Genomic DNA, 15040 nt, shown 5'->3' with positions numbered 1-15040 from the left:
TTGCTGTGGCAGAGCTCAAAGCCTAAAATATTTACTGTTTGGCTTTTCAAAGAAAAAGTCTGCCAATCTCTGATCTAGAGAAAGAAAGGCATGCAAATTGACAATTAGTGGTGTGTGGCAGAAAAAGGGCAATATTGGCAAACAGAGGAGACAGGACCTAGGTTTGCCCGGGAAAGCTGAGCAGTTTCTCGTAGGTAATAACTTCTGGGCTTAGTCTTGACCTATGAGTATGAGTTGTCAGGTAGACGATGAAACGGCATTTGCTGGGCCTGGGGAAATATAAAGACAGACGTGAAATCAAGTTTCATTTGAGACTAGCCCTGTGGGAGGATGCATGTGCCATGCTGGTTTATGGAACTTCTCGAAGAGGGTGAGGCAAAGGGGATTTGAAAAGGTAATGATGGAGGAGGAAGACAAAATGTGTCCTAAGACGATAACTGTTCGGCTGTTACAGGAAATAACAATGGTGACCTCAGTCTGAGCGTGCACGGACAGTTGCCGAGCGAATGTTCTTGGAGAAATCATGCGTGTGTGAGATTGCTGTGACCTCTTAAAACTTTTAGATCAGATAACCCTGTGTAACCCTGGCTTGCCTGGGAATCCCAATGTAACCAGGCTGGCCACAAACTCACAGAGATTCATCTGCCTCTGCCTCCCAAGTGCTGGAATTAGGGGGTGTGTGTCACCATATCTGGCCATTGCGCTTTTGTGTAAGGTTGTGGTCCTGGTAGATTGTGTGTGTGTGTGTGTGAGAGAGAGAGATAGAGACAGAGAGAGACAGAGACAGAGAGTTATTATCAGGCCATCACGAGTGTGAATACCTCCTTCATGAACTCTTGACTTGGTGTTTCTGATGGGGTTGGCCCAAGTGATTCCATTATGATTTTGACAACTTTCACCAGATGCAAAGGTGCAGGGGTGAGAAATGGCCTGGGCTGTTCTCAGAACTGAGGCAATACAGGGTGGGGGTAATGCAGACAGGGTCAGATCAAGAACAGGTGGGAACTGAGATCCTAGAGCTCACTAGGGACCCAAACTTGCTAGGTTTAGGAATCCTGGAAACCAGATCAAGATCTTGGGCTCTCTGCTGAGGGCAGCGTGGAGCAATGGGGGAGTTTGGACTAGGGCTGTGATAGCATCTAGTTTGGGTTGTAGGAAGATCCTTCTGGAAACTCACTGGAAAACACAGTGGCAAAGTGAAGAAGGAAGGGTAGTTAGGATGCTGTTACCCCAGCAAGAAGGCTAGAATCCAGACAGTCAGACAGTAGCTATGCTATGGAGAGAAAGGCATACACAGCCAGAAGACTGAACAGTTGGCATTGCCAGGACTTGGGAATGGTTGATTCATGGGCACGGCACTCTCAGTTGTCCTATTACATGACCAAGAGAGATCAAGGTGGCATTGGGCTTATTTGTGTTGTTCAAGATGTATCTCCAGGATCTGGGGTAGTGGTGGCACGCAGTAGGTGCTCAGTAAGTGCTAGTAGCATGAATACATACATGAATAAACGGATGAAACAGGAAGGGATACAGGAGAAGGGTCAGGCAGGGAGAAGATGAAGTCAGATGCACACACGAGGACACTGAAAAGGCCATGGATCATGAGCCATGCAGATCCCAGTGCATGGATCAGGGCAGTAGCCTGGGCTGTAGGCAGAGACTGGAGCCCTGGATACGAGTCAGTGGAGCTGCGTGGGGGCAGGGCAGGCACCACCCAAGGATGGATGGAGCTAGGTGAAGCTGTGCTGTGCTTCTGGGAGCAGGGTGAAAGCCAGCTGAGAACAGGGAGAACAGTTGGGAAGGAAGAGGCCAGGGTAGGGAGGGTTTCAAGCAACAGACCCTTTCTCGTGGAAGTGGGACAGTGACAGCTGTCTGCTAGCTGAAGCCTGACCAGTGGATGGCCTTGGTGAGAAAAGGACACCTCTGAAGGCCAAGGGAATAGAGAGGTGGGGTCCAGAAAAAGGCGAGTCTCAACCTGGAGCAGGTTGTAAGGGTGGGGAGCAACAGGCTCTCCATGTGGACAGTGTGTTCTTGAGAAATTGACCTGAGGAAAAGTTTTTTTGGCTCATGGTTTCAGAGGTGTCCATCTGTGGTCTGCTAGCTCCATTGCTGTAGGCCTGAGGTGGAAGTAAAATATACTGGTGGGAGTGGGCGGCAGAAGAAAGCTGCTTGCCTCATGGTGGCCAGGAAACAGAGCAAGCCAGCGGAAAGCTTCCTCTAACTTTATCTAAGTCCATTCAGCTGTGAACTTGTCAATGGCTCAACCCCATGGATGAAATCAGTACACATTAACTTGCTACTTCTCAGTGGCATCACTAGCTGGAGACCAGGCTTCCTGCACACGTGCCTATGGGGCTCACTTCATATTTGAATCATAGTTGGCAGTGTCGTCCTAGTGATGACAGTGCATTGAAAGGAGGGAAACTGTAGCTCAGACTTAAGTCCCCTGTCCTGGTCAGGGTTACTGTTGCTGTGATGAAGCACCGTGACCCAAAGCAAATTGAGGAGGAAATGCTTACACTTCCACATCGTAATTCATCACCGAAGGAAGTCAGGATAGGAATTCAAGCAGGGAAGGAACCTGGAGGCAGAAATGGATGCAAAGGCCGTAGAGGAGTGCTGCTTAATGGCTTGCCCAGCCTCTTCTCTTACAGAACTCACAACCACCAGCCTAGGGATGCCGCTACTCACAATGGGCTGGCCCTCCCCCGTCAATCACTATTTTAAAATATACCCTGCAGCCAGATCTTATGGAGGCATTTTCTCAACTGAGGTTCTTTCCAGATAACTCTAGCTTGTGTCGAGTTGCTATTAAACTAGCCAGCACGTCCTCAGTGAACATGGTAGGACAGAGGGCGACGCTGACAGGGGACACACAGTGAGGGTGTAGTGTAGTGAGCATCACCAGCTGGGTAGGTGGGAGATCAAGGCAATTAACTGAAGGAAGCACCCCAGGACGGGGAGGGCAAATCTCTAAATTGGGTCTGGATTTTTGGGGAGCTCAACAGACCAACTATCAGGAGGCAGGGGTCACATGGCTAGCCTAGAGCTTGCCCCTAGTTTAGGGTCCATAATGCATAACTTGGTCCCACTGTGGGAGGTGTGTGGGGTGTGTGGGTAGGTGTGTGTGGTGGGAGGGGGTTGGGACTGGGCAGTAGTGTCAGTAAGTAATGTATTTCCATTCCCTGATAGAGCCATAGTGTCCCACCTCAGATTTAGTGTGAAGAACTGGGGGAAGGAGGGGCAGTCATCTGGGGGTGGCTCCTAGCAGACTTGGTGTCTGAGTGCAGATGAAGGGCTCCCCAGCAGGGTCTCCCTAGGTCTTCTTCCCTCTTCTCCAGCTTGCTTTGTGTTTCAGTGCTTCATCAAAATCACTGCAGCCTACGGCTCCACGAAAGACATATCGGTCTACAGTGTGCTGGGCCTCCCTGCATCCCAGATCTTCATCGTGGGCCGGCCCACCAAGAAGTACCAAACCCAGTGCCAGGTGTGTTGGAGCCAGGGAAGGGAATCGAGGGCAGCACCTAATCATTCAGTTACTTTCTCATCCCTTCGTTTACTCATTCATTTATTCCTACTGAGCAATGCCTTGGGCCAGGCCCCCTGCTGGACGCAGGGGAGAATCCAAGTGGAGACGGATGTAATGGCATCTAGGGGAAGGGGAAATGGCAATGACTGTTTATTACAAAACAAGTGCCACTCTGAATGGATGAGTGATGAGGCCCTGGAGATGCGCTACAAGCCTAGACTCCAGGGTAAAGCTGGCCTCCGGGAAAGGGTGAGGAGGACGACGTACAGCCAGAAAGAACCTGGGGTTGAGTCAGAGTGCAGGGGTTCAGACAGGGGTGCTCAGTGGCCTGCGGGAACCCTAGAACTGTAATGAGCCTCTCTGCTACTGCTTTTGGGGTCCTGGAGAAGCTGCAGACTCCCTTGGAGGATGCCCAAGGGAAGTAGCGATGTTGGGGGACACGGTCAGATGCTAGCCTGATGCTTGTCTCCTCCACAGTTCCTGAGTGAAGGCTATGCCGCACACCTGGCGGCACTGGAGGCCAGCCACCGCTCGCGCCCCAAGAAGAACAACTCGCGGATGATCCTGCGCAAGGGCAGCTTCGGGTTGCATGCGCAGCCGGAGTTTCTGCGCAAGCGCAACCACCTGCGCAGGACCATGTCAGTGCAGCAGCCGGACCCACCCGCCCCTAACCCCAAGCCCGAGCGGGCACAGAGCCAGCCGGAGTCCGACAAGGACCACGAGCGGCCGCTGCCTGCGCTCAGCTGGGCTCGTGGGCCCCCCAAGTTCGAGTCGGTGCCCTGAAGGGTGGGCGGTGCTCAGAACAGTGGGGGCAGTTAGGCGGCCTGCAGGGAAGGGAAGGGTTGCCTTCTCCCTGATAAAGGCATTTTCCTGCTTTTTCCCTCCCGTGTCTGTCCAGCAGTGTCCGACCAGAGCAGGGAGGGACCTTGCCCTGACACTGGGGAGCTTTCTGGGCTGCTATGGGGTGAAATCGGGGTGTCTCAGTGCAGCCACCGCCGCTTCCCCGTGCCTGTGCTCACAAGCCGGAGTCAGGGGTGATATGTGAGTGACCCTTGGGCCAAGCCTGCCTGTGCCCATTGTTTGGGTAAAGTTGACCATCTTTTCGAGTCCTGAGGTTTCTGTAGCTGTGCTAGGCAGGCTCAAACTAGAGAAGCCCCCGGAAGCCCCCGCGCTAGGTAGACTGCCAGACAGGTGTTTACCTCTGGCCGCTTGCAGGTGCGACAACTTGACTGTATGTAGAAGAGTGAGTGGCATTTGTGCCTGCCCTCCTTGTGACATCTGGGGCACCACTTTGGGGCTGGCTGTCTTATGACACAGTGAGATCACTTTATGGGAGAGGACATTCTCTGGGTCCAATCTGTGTATGTGGAGTCGATCCACAACCCCTGGGGACTGGGTCTGGTGCTGACTGTCTGTCTTGCAGCTGTCCTTTGCTCCCCTTCTTGTTCTCCTGTGGCCCTTGAAGACAGATGTTCCTCTTCCTTGAGTCTTGCCTTGTGCACTTCCCTGAGAGGCTGCAGCCATGGGCTCTGCCCCAAATTGGTCTGGCTACAGTCCGTAGCATATCCTCTTTGGGCCCTGCCTTTTTCTGTAACTAGAAGGGGCCTCTTGGCTGAGAAGGGTCCTGGGTTTGATTCCGAGGCTATACAGCATTTGTGCTCTCTGGGGCTTCACAGAATGCCCAGTGGGCCTCCCTCCATTCCAGCCCTCCCCACCCTGGGATAGAGATTCTAGATGGGACTGAAAGGGAGCCTAGCACCCCAGAGGAAGGAAGCCACAACTTCGTGGAGAAATAAGCTTGTTTGTGTACACTGAGGGAAACAGAAAGTGCTTCGTTCCGCCAACAAAGGGGACAACATGGTGGCCCCTTCCATAGCTCTGCTCGGACTGGCTTTTTCTCTTTAGGTTTTCTGGAATGCACAGAACTGAGATCTTGGGTTCTGGAGGTTCATGGAATATTGACTCAAGCTGTAGTAATCTCTTCCCCTCCCTGGCAACTCAGTTAAGTTTGAGCATAGAATCTCCTCTAGGGTAGTCAGACACCTTACGGTGGTGGCAGGGGGTGTTTCTTTGCTGCCGAGTCCCTGGCCTTGGCGACTTTCCCCCTTGCTCCGTGGCCCAGGCTGACACCTGTTGTATGGCTGCCTGGGTGTCTTAGAACCCCCTGGGCCACCACAGAGGCTAGAGCCAAATATCTGCGTACACAGCAGGCTCCTGTCAGCTCGGTGTCGCTTCTGTTCGATGTCTACCTCTTGCAGCTCCCATGCAGCCTGTGGTGGCTGCTGATGGGGGTGACTGGCACTAGGTTGTGAGTTGCTCAGCAAACTGGGTGCCTCACTTGGGCTGGAGGGGGTGTGGGTTCCCAGTACCCACCCGGCTTTTCCCACCCAAATATCTTCTTCAGCCTGCCAGCTCCTGTTCCCTCTGCCCATGCCATCCTATCTGCCAGCTCCTGTTCCCTCTGCCCATCCCATCCTATCTGCCAGCTCCTGTTCCCTCTGCCCATGCCATCCTATCTGACAGCTCCTGTTCCCTCTGCCCATCCCATCCTATCTGACAGCTCTTTCAGCGGCATCAGCACTGTACCTGGCAAACCATGCCCATCACTGCCAGGGGGCTGCAGAGAGGGCAAGGCAGTATGGAACCAGCTTCAGCTTCCTCTTTCTATTCTGCCTCTTAGAAGTTCATACCTGCCCCCCATTTCTCTTAGAAGTTTATACATGCCCCCCATTTCTCTTAGAAGTTATACTTGCCCCCGCTGCCCCACACCACCTTCCTCCACCATTCCGCACTGTCTTTTGGCACCAACTCATATGGTATAACCACCTTAACTACAGTCCTTTCCCCTAAATGCTGTGATTTGAGCTTGGATAGACATGACTGATTCTCCTCCCAGCAGGAGCCACTGAGTCTAACTTTCAAATGATAAACACCTCTCCCTTTTCTGAGAACCCCAGACTGAGTGTTTGTGTGAGTGGGGGACCCCCAGGGAGACTGGAGCCAGTGACCGGGCTCTGTGGGTCAGAGCCAGCCAGAGGCCCCACTCCTCTTTTGCTAGAGCCTCACACTGGGGCTAGGGTGATCCCTTTTGTGGGATGCCGCTGGTGTACAGGTGTTGTGAATACCACCCTAGGAGCCGTGGCGCCTGTGTGAAGTACGCGCTCACTGCTCTGTTTAGAGAACAGCTCAGTCTTGGCTTCCTGGCAACTGTACTCTGCGTGTGCTTTCTGCTAGTTCTGTGTTCAGTTAGGTCAGAGATCAGAGGAACTGATACCTAGTGTTCTCCAGAGGAGAGTGCCGTTGCCTCCTCCAGTACTTCTGTGACGCCCCATCCAGCTGTTTTCTAGAGACCTCTAGCTCCCGGTGTGCCTGCTCTCCAGCTGCTGAAACACGTTCCTGCTTGACCAAAGTTTCCGTATCTGAGTGGCATGTTTGTTTTTCCCATGTGGTAGCCGTCCTGACCTGGCTGAGGGACACCTAACACCTTCCCTTATCCCTCGTCCTGTTGTGGGTTGCTGGAGTCTGCTCTTTCAGCCTCATGCCCCTCACCCCTAAAGACTGACCCCCTGAAGCATCACAAGATATTTTTTAAAGAAAATAAATTATTTTCATGCATTCAGACGAACAGCCTTCCCGCCTGGGTGCTGGGCTACATCAAATGTATCTGAACCCCAGTATTCCTGAGATTGGGGTGGTTCTCTGAAGAAGGGAAAGCTGTATCTAATGGTTTTTAAACTGTACTTTGGGCACTCCGCAGCCCAGAGCTGTGCCCTGGAAGTATCCTGCAGACAAAACATGGCACCTATCTTTAATTGGGGAATGGACCCTGCCAGACCGATGTGCCCAGGTCTGGAGGAGGTGCCACTTTTGCAGGCATACTCTCCACTCAGCTCAGGTGAAGCCCCATCTGGGAGGGGCACCCTGACTGTAGGAGCCTTGCAGTTGACCCCGCCTTAAACAACCACTTTCCAGCGGAATCCCCGGGGTTCCATTCCAAGTGCTCTGAAAATTAAAAAAAAAAAAAATCCCTTTTCTTTCCCTTCTGGGCTAGGGAGGAATTTCTTATACACCCAAGTTAAATGTTTAGTACAAGTAGCAAAGCCCTGATCTTGCTGGTAAACTAACAGGGAGGTTGGGAAAAAAAAATCAGTATTTGACTCCACCCTATGATGGTGCAGAAGAGGTAGGGGACACCAAGGAATGGTAGGCACAGTGGCAGGGTGGGACATGCCCCTCAGACCCAGACCCACTGTCCTTTTCTTTGTTTACTCAGTGGTGGCAGCCAGTCTGACCTTGTCTGTGGTCTGCCTGTCCCTGTGTGTGTAACTTCCAGTACTCGCTGTGATGGCTGGTTCTGTGATAGAAAAGGCTTATTACAGTCCTCATGGCTGCCTTGTACAAAATCCGTTAGAAGAGAAAATGTAAAATATCCAATTTCTAACAAGACAAAAACAGCATTATGGAATTAAAAAGATTTTTACAATTGGTCTTGATTTTGATGTGAGCTGTTTTTAACTGAAATGTTGTCACTTAAATAAAAACCTTATTTGCCTTTAAGATGTGCTTTGGTGAAAAAGCTTTTCTTTTATCTATTTTTATGTGCGTTGTGTTTTGTCATGGGTGTCGGGTGCCCTGGAACTGGAGTTACACACAATTATGCGCTGCCATGTTCTTGCTGGGAATTGAACCTGGGTCCTCTGGAAGAGCAGCCAGTGCTCTTAACCACTGAGCCATTTTTCTGCACTCTGGTTCTCTTGGCGAGAAGAACAGGAGCAGAGGGGATGGGAGACATGGAGCTGAGTTCCAGTCCTACGGCTGTGCACTCAGTGTGGTCAGAGCGTGTATGTAACAAAAATGCCAAGTGTCAAAGACAAGTTTTTATTATGAAAAAGCAATGTGATCTGGGAAACTGACACACTGGTATCTTTTTATTAAAAAGACAGCAGATTTCCTAAATAATTTACAAAGAGCAGAAACTGGTCTCGACCAGTGTTCCCCTCTCAGCATGCCCACAGTGCCCCACACTGAGCTGATAGGTAGGCCCCAAGAGCTCAGGCTTGCACAGTTTACCAATATCTCCTTTCTTCCCGTGGAGCCCTGTGGGAGCAGGGATAAAAGTGGGTTCCCAAGAATCTCTGCACTGTGAATAAAGGGGGTGGTTTCATGGGATGGCTCCTGCAGGGCCTTGGTCCTAGTTACAAGGCTCAGAACCGCCTAGCATCTTTAGGTACATTCCTAATATAGATGGGCCACTGTGAGGCTGGAGAGAAGGTTGCCTATGAGTCCCCAGAAGAGCATGGGCAGTTCTCACCACCTCTTCAAGGTCTTCCTATATCACTCAGGCTGTGGCCAGTGGTTACCAACTGGCCCAGATATGGTTGAAACAGAAGGATTCTGGATCCCATGTTAGTCAAGTCCTTGTTAGTAGTGGTCTGGGGATGCTGATGAGTCCAACTGCACCTCCTCCTGGAAGTTCATAGGGTGGGTGGCACAGACATTCTGGTGACTTGATGGCTGGACAGGGCCTGTTTCCTGTAAGAGAGAGCTTTCATTGTGCTTCTCCCTGTCTCAAGGCAGGGGATGTAGGAAGCTATAGCCCTCCTCTCCAGATCCAAAAGGTTGGAAGGCGGCTTCCAGTCCTTTGAAATCACAGGGTTCTGATGTGATCAGTAAGGGGAGCAGCTTTGGCTGAGGGAAGAAAACCCAGATACTTTCTACTCTGCTCTTTACCCACCCTGCGGTTTTCTCAATCCATTCACTTCTTTAGCACTCTTGCAAGCACACATGCACATTTACATGTAGTGAAGGAGGAGGTGAGAGAGGAGGAGGAGACTGAGAAAGAGGGAGGGGATATTACCTGTAGGATGCTTGTTGTCCTCATTCACAAATAAGGGAGACAGTCATGTCACCACTAGGAATAGAGAAGGGGGTGAGACTGATGAACTGGATGCTTCGTGTTCCGAAGGCATCCCAGCCCAGACTAGACAAGACCAGAACCTGGAAACATGGTGGGAACATGGCCACAGGGGACATATGGCCTAAGAACCCTTTATACAAATAGGAAAACAGTTTCCAAGTTAGGGAAGATCCAGAACAAGGCAATGTCTCCATGGTTGGAATCCTGAACAGATAGACCAGGGACTACACAGCAACCATGTTGTTTTTGCCAAGTTCATGCGTAGACAGGGTATAGAGGAGCCATAAAAGGTAGTGGAGGAAGGGAAGGCCTCTCAAGAAGTAGGTACCCAGCCACACATGAAATTCAAGGTGATGGGCAAAGGTGAGTTCAAGGCCTGAAGGGCTCATAGTGCATCCTTCACCATCATCCCAAGACTGGAGCATAGAGGGACAGGGACTGGTCTTGGTCATGTGGCAGACTGGTGTTGGAACAGCACTTCCTAGAAATACAGTATGGTTCAAGGGGCCCATGGCCATTTCACTCTGACCCCAGGATGCAGCTCACCTCTCTTCAGCCTTGATGGCTTTGTCCAGCTTTTGAGACAGCTTCTGAAGATGCTGGATTCCAGCTCCCACAGGCTCCAGGTCACTGTCAGACTCACTGAACACAAGAAGATGCCACAAGCAGGGGTTAGCGAGAGCCCTGGGCAGACAACACTGGCTGACTGGGAAAGTCCCACTAAAGCCTCGCTGTGGCGTGCGACATGCAAGCCTGTGAGACTGAGCCGTGGGGAATGATTTTGCAGTGAGATGAGGGCTGCTGTTGCCCTCAAACCTGTGCCCCAGGCTTCTAGATGTCCCCCATCTAGAATGGAGTGGGACTCATCTCTTAACCCTTTTACAGGTAGGGAGAGAGGACTGGAGAGATTTCCCCCCTTCAGGTCCTCACTAGCTCTGCGGCAGACCTGGGCCAGGAAAAGGATGTGACAGATCAGGGAGGGTGTCCTCGGCCCGGGTAGTACTGAGGAGACTTGTGGGACAGGAAGGGAAATCATGCTGGGCTCAGAGACTACTTGCCTGGGAGAGCAGAGAGGTTCTGTGGAGGAGCAGGGGCTCTGGAGGGCAACCTCCCTCCTTAACCGCTGGCGTCGATGGCCGTGTGAACCCATCTGGCCAGAGAGGCGAGGATTTCCCCCAACTCTGGCATCCCGGTTGGCCCTGCATAGCCGAGTGTTCTTTTGGTTCAGACTGGGTGGTGGGGACCCACGGTCCTTCTGGGCTTCTCGTTTTCTCTTCACTTTCACCTGTGTTCCCATCAGCCACTTGGTGCCGCTTTGGCACGACTCCTGGATTCTCTGTGATGGGTTCATGTGGGAAGGTGAGCATAGATAGGACCAATGGGCTGTCAGCTTTCGGCTACCCCACAGACACAGTCTGCTGTTAGTCTCAAGAGTGACAGTATGATTCCCTGTGAGATGGTACTCTCCTGCAAGATCTTCCCAGAGACCCAGCGCAGGTAGCAGCAAGATCACACCACAACTAAGCCCTCCAGGAACAGACTAACCTAGAAAGTGAGGGAGGTTCAGTTTCCTGAATACTGGCTCACTTGCCATCCACTCTGGTCTTATTCCTTCTCCTCCCTTCTCCATCTTAGTCCACACAGACCCTTCAATGATATATCTGACAGCTGTGATCACAACACTTAATTGCTCTAACCCCTTCTATGGCTCTCTACACTCTATAGCATGAAGTCCCAGACCTTGGATCTTTTACATGTGGCTGGATCAAATGGTTCTGCTTAGATTGCCTTTGTCTTGGCAAACCAGAGCCCAGAAGTTGGAGCAAGGCCCGAGGTAAGTTTGATGAGTTGGGTGACCTTAGACAGGATGTCACATTTCATCGTTCTGAGCTATAGCTGTTGAAAGCAATCTTAGGGCTCTTCCAAGTCAAAGCTAGACTTTGGCCAGGAGGCCTCTCTGCAGAGTTGCCAGGAGCCTCTGTTCTCTCCCCACACCATCAAAATGCCCAGAAAGATGCCCACCCCTTCTCTCCCTGGAGGTCTGTTCATTTTTATAGCTTCTGTTCTTTCCAGGGGCCACCTGCCCACATCTCCAGCTCTCGGTTTAGAGACCTGGGGTCAGTGAGATAGCTCGCAGGTCGAGGTTCTTGCCACCATTTGATCTCCAGAATCCTCACGGTGGGAGGGAGAGAGCCCACTCCTGCACATTGTTCTCCGACCTCCAGGTGAATACCACCACGTGGATGCTCCTCCCATAAATAGATATAAACATTTAAATAAATACTTTAAGAAGACACCTGCCTGGAAGGCTCCTGGGCACACTGCACCCGAACACCACCCCTCAAACCTGCCTTCTGAACCGCTCGAGAAGTTGCATCCTTCTGCAAGCCCAGCTTCTCTGCCTTTTCCTACCAAGTAGCTGATAGCCAAGGCATAATAAGTAGTCTGACTGGGAGATTTAGATGGGGGTCAGCACATAGCATCTTCCTCTTCACTGTGACTTAGTCCTCACACCAAGGCCCCTTCAGCATCTAGGCTGGACTCACACCATCCTGCTGGTCCTGTGCCTCCACATACCTCCCCTTTCCTGAGTTATCGTGGAAGGATGATCTATTCTAGGGAGGCTTTATCCACTAAGCTTGAGATTGATATCTCTTTATAGTTAGCCATTTCTTGCAATTTCCTATCATAAGGCACAGCAGGTTACCTTACATGGAGAGCATCAATTTCTTCCATGACCTTTCTCACCCACTGATTTGTTGGGAAACTTATGTGCCAGAACGAGGGGCAGGGGTGTTTGAGGGGGAAACTGCCAAGGACCTAATCAAACTCCAAGACCCCACCGACTCTATTCTTGGAGCCTCCCTGAGGATAGGAATTTTTAATACCCAGGACACTTCTGTCATTGTTACCTGGGACATAGCACCCAAGGCGCATTTGGCTGAGCGAGCTGCACCCTGAAGACCCTGCTGCTCTGGCTCTGGGGTTTCCAGGCGTTTCCAGGAGGGGCCACTCCCCAGGTTGAGGCTGACAGCTCTCAGTGGCAGCCTCCTTTGAAATTGTCTGCACAGGGAGCCCAGATGGCCCTCAGCAGACCGGGTCACCCCCTTCTCTAGATGTTCCTCCTTTAGGAGCGATCGTCTGCGCATGGAGGCCGTCATGCCCTGCCACTGAGACGCCATGTGCTTGGTCCAGTCTCCTCTGTCCGCTAGATCCTGGGGAGGTCAAAAGGTCATCAAAGTACTCTCTGGTCATATTCCCAGGCATCAGAGACCCTGGGAACCGGGAAAGAGATGAAATGTAACCTCTTCGGGTAAACTTTTGCTCAATTTGTGGATGCCAGAAAGACGACCACGGCGTCACGGTCAGCAGCTGCCTCGACTGCAAGGGGGCAAATTGTCTTTCCATCCCAGCCTCCTTCACGGAGGCTCAACGGAGAGCCACAGAGGTCACCGAGCCTCGGCGCTTATGCAGGGCACCATCAGCAAGCGACTCTTTCATAAATTCGCGCTCCTCTGCGGAGCAGACTCTGGCCACCCCTCCAAGGATCAGATGGGGTGTTTTAAATCTCCAGATACCCCTTTTGCGTTGCAGGTCTTATCCAAAGCCCCTGGCCCGCTCCCTTCTAGAAGCCGCCCGTGAGAAACCCTCCCCAAGCCCTCGTGAGACCCCCTCCCCAAGCCCTCGATGTCCCCGCGCTCACCTCCCTGCTTGATACCCGGGATCCGAAGACCAACACCCGCTCCTCGCCCACTGCAGTAGATTTGAAACTCCGCGCGGCCCCACCCCGGCCTGGTACTCGCAGCTCATTGGCCCTATCAGCTTTCCGCCGCCACCGCCCCTGGATTCCGATTGGTCTGTTTCTCTCGCGACCATAAATCGTGCTTTGGGATTGGCCGGGCCACGCCCATACATCGCTCGGGACCCCCGCCTGGGTCGCTGCAAAGGGTCCAGCAGGTCCGGCGGTCTCGGTCTGACTGCTGTCACCTCCTGGTTGCAGGGTTTGGCGTGGCCTCCCCTCTTCCATGTCCTTCGCACGCCCAGACCCTGCCCAGACCCTGAAGTCAGGCTTCTCGGCGGGATGCTGCGAGGTCGCGGGACACGGTCACCCAGGGCACCCCTTCCAGCCCTTTACCCCATCTAACTTCTCTCTCACATCCAGTAGTTTTGTCAGAGCGTTAGACTGGACAGAACTGCTGAGCGCTGCGTTCCTTGGGAAGTTTTGTTTCAAATTCCCCGCCGGATCCTCTTCCTTCCTGAGAGACCGCCCTGCCCCTGTCAGTTCCTCAAACTCACCACCCGGCTGGCGCCCAAGAAAGAACATCTCAGAGGAGGGGACAGACTGTAGATCACCCTCTCCATCCGTTAAGTCAGTTCCTCTGCCTGGTCTTGCCCCAGCCATCTTTCCCTTAGTCTTCCAGCAAGCTAATCACCGCCACCATCATCAAAAGCATGGTTTGCTTTCTCCTATGTACCTGCTTTTATTTTTGAAGTCTTGACATTTTGTTTTTTATATTTTTAAGATTTTATTTTTGTTTTTAATTATGCATCTCTGTGTGAATTTGTGAATGCTTGCAGGGTTGGGGTGGGGGTGTGAGACAGAAGAAGTCAGATTCTCTGGAGCTGGAGTTGGAGATGGTTGTGAGGTACCCCATGTGGGTGCTTACAACCAAACTCAGGTCTTTCTGCAAGAACAATAGCACCATCCCTCTTGCCCTCTTTCTTTCTTTCTTTCTTTCTTTCTTTCTTTCTTTCTTTCTTTCTTTCTTTCTTTCTTTCTTTCTTTCCTTCCTCCCTTCCTCCCTCCTCTCTCCCTCTCTCCCTCCCTCTCTCCCTCCCTCCCTTCCTCCCTCCCTTCCTTCTTTTTCTCCTTCCTGGCTCAATCTCCCCAATATTGAAACCAAGGGTCCCAGGTGTGCCAGCACAATGGGGCCCACTTACCTTCTTCTCCAAGAAGCATTATCGTTCCTCTCTCTTCCTGTCCCTTGCCTAAGCCTGGGGTAGGACTCCTAGAGACTCTTCAGGCCTCTTCCTGGTGTCCGGATTGTCTGACCCTCTCCCTGAGAATCTATGTTCACCTCCCAACCCTCCCTGTGACAATGATTGAATTTTATGCAGCACTTTCAAGAATGGCCCCTGTGTATTCATGAACTCATTTACTCCCAATGCCACACAACTCTATGATGTAGCTGAGGTGCAGAGCTGGCCATATTTCACTCTGTGAAAGTGCAGCAGGGTGAAGGATCCAGACACTATCTACGCAAGAGCAGAGTTTCTGTGGACCAGGGTTGGCTCCCTCACTGATGCTTCTCAGCCCTCACACCTCCTTCCCCAACCTGGATCTCTCCCCTGACTCCTGAAGCCAGTAATCTCCTGGGTCCTATCACCTCCTGCTGGTTACTTAAAGGGAACAAACCCAAGTTGGAGCCCCCTGGTTTTCCCGATCTCCCCGCCCCCCACGGTCTCTCTAATCTTACAAGTGGGAACTTGTGATTTATTAAACTCTGTGCTAAAAGGAGCCAGAAAATGCCCATTTCTTACTTCCATGGGACTCAAGTTTAGCATGCCTGGAGAGATGAGCATCTCCAGATCAA

The 15040-nt window shown here is 51.9% G+C and overlaps 2 protein-coding genes across 3 annotated transcripts in view; one reads left to right on the top strand and one right to left on the bottom strand.

The window, feature by feature from the left end:
• Positions 1–8084, top strand: part of Pitpnm3 (PITPNM family member 3) — an 89431-nt gene extending 81347 nt beyond the window's left edge. For both annotated transcript variants that reach the window (XM_057773745.1, XM_057773744.1), the window contains 2 exons: positions 3359–3487; positions 4007–8084. In XM_057773745.1, the coding sequence (XP_057629728.1) occupies positions 3359–3487; positions 4007–4312 (435 nt within the window). In that variant the 3' untranslated portion in view covers positions 4313–8084. The remainder of the gene's footprint in view (positions 1–3358; positions 3488–4006) is intronic.
• A 352-nt stretch (positions 8085–8436) lies between these two features.
• On the bottom strand, positions 8437–12657 carry Pimreg (PICALM interacting mitotic regulator). Its single transcript, XM_057776199.1, has 5 exons — positions 12359–12657; positions 10505–10782; positions 9993–10088; positions 9387–9440; positions 8437–9061 (listed from the first exon to the last, which is right to left on the bottom strand). Exons 1-4 carry the CDS (start codon positions 12626–12628, stop codon positions 9407–9409), a joined length of 678 nt encoding a protein of 225 aa, XP_057632182.1. The 5' UTR covers positions 12629–12657; the 3' UTR covers positions 8437–9061; positions 9387–9406.
• Positions 12658–15040: the final 2383 nt, after the last annotated feature.

Source organism: Chionomys nivalis, chromosome 7, assembly GCF_950005125.1.
Source record: "Chionomys nivalis chromosome 7, mChiNiv1.1, whole genome shotgun sequence".
NCBI classification, from domain to species: Eukaryota; Metazoa; Chordata; class Mammalia; order Rodentia; family Cricetidae; genus Chionomys; species Chionomys nivalis.
This window is presented reverse-complemented; position numbering and strand designations above follow the sequence as displayed.

Coding starts and splice junctions, on each gene's coding strand:
- Pimreg (XM_057776199.1), bottom strand. CDS start 12,628: ATGGCGTCTCAGTGGCAGGGCATGACGGCCTCCATGCGCAGACGATCG. Junction 10,089..10,504: donor GAACCTCTCTGCTCTCCCAG/GCAAGTAGTCTC, acceptor TCTTGTGTTCAG/TGAGTCTGACAGTGACCTGG. Junction 9,441..9,992: donor GCCATCAAGGCTGAAGAGAG/GTGAGCTGCATC, acceptor CTCTATTCCTAG/TGGTGACATGACTGTCTCCC.